At 46.9% G+C, this 2625-nt stretch overlaps 1 protein-coding gene across 1 annotated transcript; it reads right to left on the minus strand.

Moving 5' to 3' along the window:
• Window positions 1-236: 236 nt before the first annotated feature.
• Window positions 237-539, minus strand: EMWEY_00059400 (hypothetical protein, conserved; the record flags this gene model as incomplete). The annotated part of the gene is made up of 1 exon (XM_013481128.1): window positions 237-539. A coding segment is annotated over one exon (303 nt), but the record flags the coding sequence as incomplete, so codon positions are not given.
• Window positions 540-2625: the final 2086 nt, after the last annotated feature.

Below are 2625 nucleotides of genomic sequence, written 5' to 3' on the forward strand. Positions count from 1 at the left end.
AGGTAGGTTTGTAGATGGAGAGTAATACTCGTTCATGCACGGCGTTAGAAGGCACTTGTGCAACTTAATGTGAGCTTCTCCCCTCCCCCTGCAGGAGTCTGCAGCAACCTTATTGATTATAGAAATTCATGCTGATCCCTGCATGCACTAGGTTAAATAAAGTGGAGCTGCCTTGTGCGACGAGTAATCGCCACGGAAGAGTGAAACTACGGAATCGGCGGCCCAGACAGTCTTACTTTCACAACGGCAGCCTTTTTGGATGCAACCATAATGCGCAGGACTGCAAGTAGTATTACTGAGAGTGCTAAAATCATCATGTGATTCCTGTGAATAACGGGACGGCGAGCTTCCTCATCATATGCCTCCGGTCCCTCTAATTGCTGCGGCGAGTCTCCTGCTTCATCTAATTCAACGGCAGTGTCTGCCCAACTTGATGGATTTTCATATGAAGCTGCTGTGAACACAGCCAAAAATTCCAATGGAACAAGAAATACAAGTTTAACCGCCTGCACGAGTGAGACGGGGACGCTGCGTTGCATTTTGGCGAAATCCCTGCGGCCGATGCGAGTCATGGTACCGCAGATATCTGGTGCTTCTGCTGTGCTCGGAGAATTGTAAAATGCTCGCATTCAATGTAATGGTATCCAGTCGCTTAGAATAAATATTACATATGCTGGACTCCAAACGTATTTCAGAGACCCTGCAATGATGGTCGCCCCCCGAGGAACTGCAGGGCTTCTGAAGGACCGCCACGACTGGATCTGTTTTAGAGCAAGTTCAGACTACTTCCCTTGAAAGGGAAAATTGCTTAAACCATTATTTTGTAGATTACGGAAATCTTTTGACTAACGATAAAGGGGGACGGCAATAATTTTTAACACTCGCGTTGTGCGGCACTCAGTGCAGTGCACAGGCACTACACGGTAGCTCTGGTGTGAACTCTAGTAGCTTATTGACTATAAAGAGAATGAGTATTAGGATTAGGGCACTAGTAAGTAAGAAAGAGAACTAATACTTCTAAATGTTCCAAGAATCGAGTACCGTAGAAAGAGTCATAGGTTAGTAGGATTACCCCACCAGTCACCCATACCGGCAGAGTAGCGAAATGCCTACTCACTACTTGGGTGCCAGGTAGGTCCTTTAGAGATCTAAATGGAAAAGAAATAGAATGATTACTATATAGAAGTACTATATGTGTGAATATGACACTTTGGTGGCCAGCAGTTATAGGTCAGGCTCTTGACTGTGTCGTCGCCGTTGATATCCCCCCTCTTCGGAACTGACCCCTGTCTTCACCGGCGTTGACCGCCGGTGAAGACAGGGGTCAGTTCCGAACACACATTCTTTTATTCTATGAACTAGCCTTGTTAATAATAGACGTTCTAACATGATTTGGTACGTGCAGCGTAGACTTCTGGGGATGTGGGTAATTAGATGTTGTACTTACGTAGCGCGGCACTACGAGATGATTAGTAGGAACAGCTTAGGACGGCTGCGCGCTACAGTCAGCGTTCAGAACACTCTAGGTGGCACACTGCAGTAACACTTTAATACGGACGGAGAATGCTAGACTAGAATGAGCATTGAAAATGTGCTCAACGATGTCGTTTTATAAGTTATTTGGTATTTGCCTACTTTAGTCGGAGAGAAACCTTGGTGGGTTCGGCTCTCCATTTAGAAATACTTGCGACTGTCCGCAGTTAGCGCGAAAACCCACACCCGGCCTTACTAGTCAGCCACTTTGCAAATAGGATGCTTGCCAGCAGACGTATGTGGAATTTCTGTACTAAATGGTGCAAAACAAGCGGTTGTGTTCAACTGTGGAGTGCCTTCCCGTAGAGTGCGGCAACATGTGTTGCAATTGGTTGCAAGGCACTTCCTTTCCCGCTGCTCCAGGTGCTTGAACCGCTGTGGTCAGGATGCCAAGAGGCTGAGGGGGGACTTCGAGTGCGTTTTATGGAACTTTCCCCATAAGAATTTGGCCCTGTTGCAGGTTGTAATGGCCAATGCGTACTTCCTCGGACCCATCTTACACCTAGCAGCACACAGTGGCACGTGCGAGGAACGAAACTTATACGTACACAAAGGGGCACCTGAAGGAGGAGTGAATAACTCTGAGGATAGAAGGTGCTTCGAAATTATCTGGTCATAACAGCAACTTTTGGGAACTGTCTTTAAATCTGTCAAATCCCAGCCTTCCACTGCAAGAATTGGCAATAAACATGATCTGCCATCTGATGGGGAGGCAACCAACGACTGGCAGCCTCATCGAGCTGAATAGACTCCAACTCGTGCATCCCAACCACAGGAGAGTGCTTTTTGGAGCCAAACCAATTCACGCGGAATGTTTTCACCTAAGCCGACCATCCACATTTAGCGGCTGCCAGGATGTATGCAGTGGATGAGATACTTCCATTCCTGTATGTCGGTTTTCGTCTCCAACAAACACCAAAAGAGTTACACTTACTATTGGCTTCTTCTTTATTAGAATGGGAGGCCCAACCATGATGGCTGTCTAACCAAGGGTATTGCTACTCCCGAACGCATCTGCTCTTCAAAAGATTTTCGGCAGGCCCTGCGATGCAGGTTTATTGTGAGATCGCAAAAGAACAGGATATAGAAGAG

Source organism: Eimeria maxima, genomic scaffold (genome assembly GCF_000499605.1).
Source record: "Eimeria maxima Weybridge genomic scaffold, Emw_scaff2765, whole genome shotgun sequence".
In the NCBI taxonomy this organism is placed as follows: Eukaryota; Apicomplexa; class Conoidasida; order Eucoccidiorida; family Eimeriidae; genus Eimeria; species Eimeria maxima.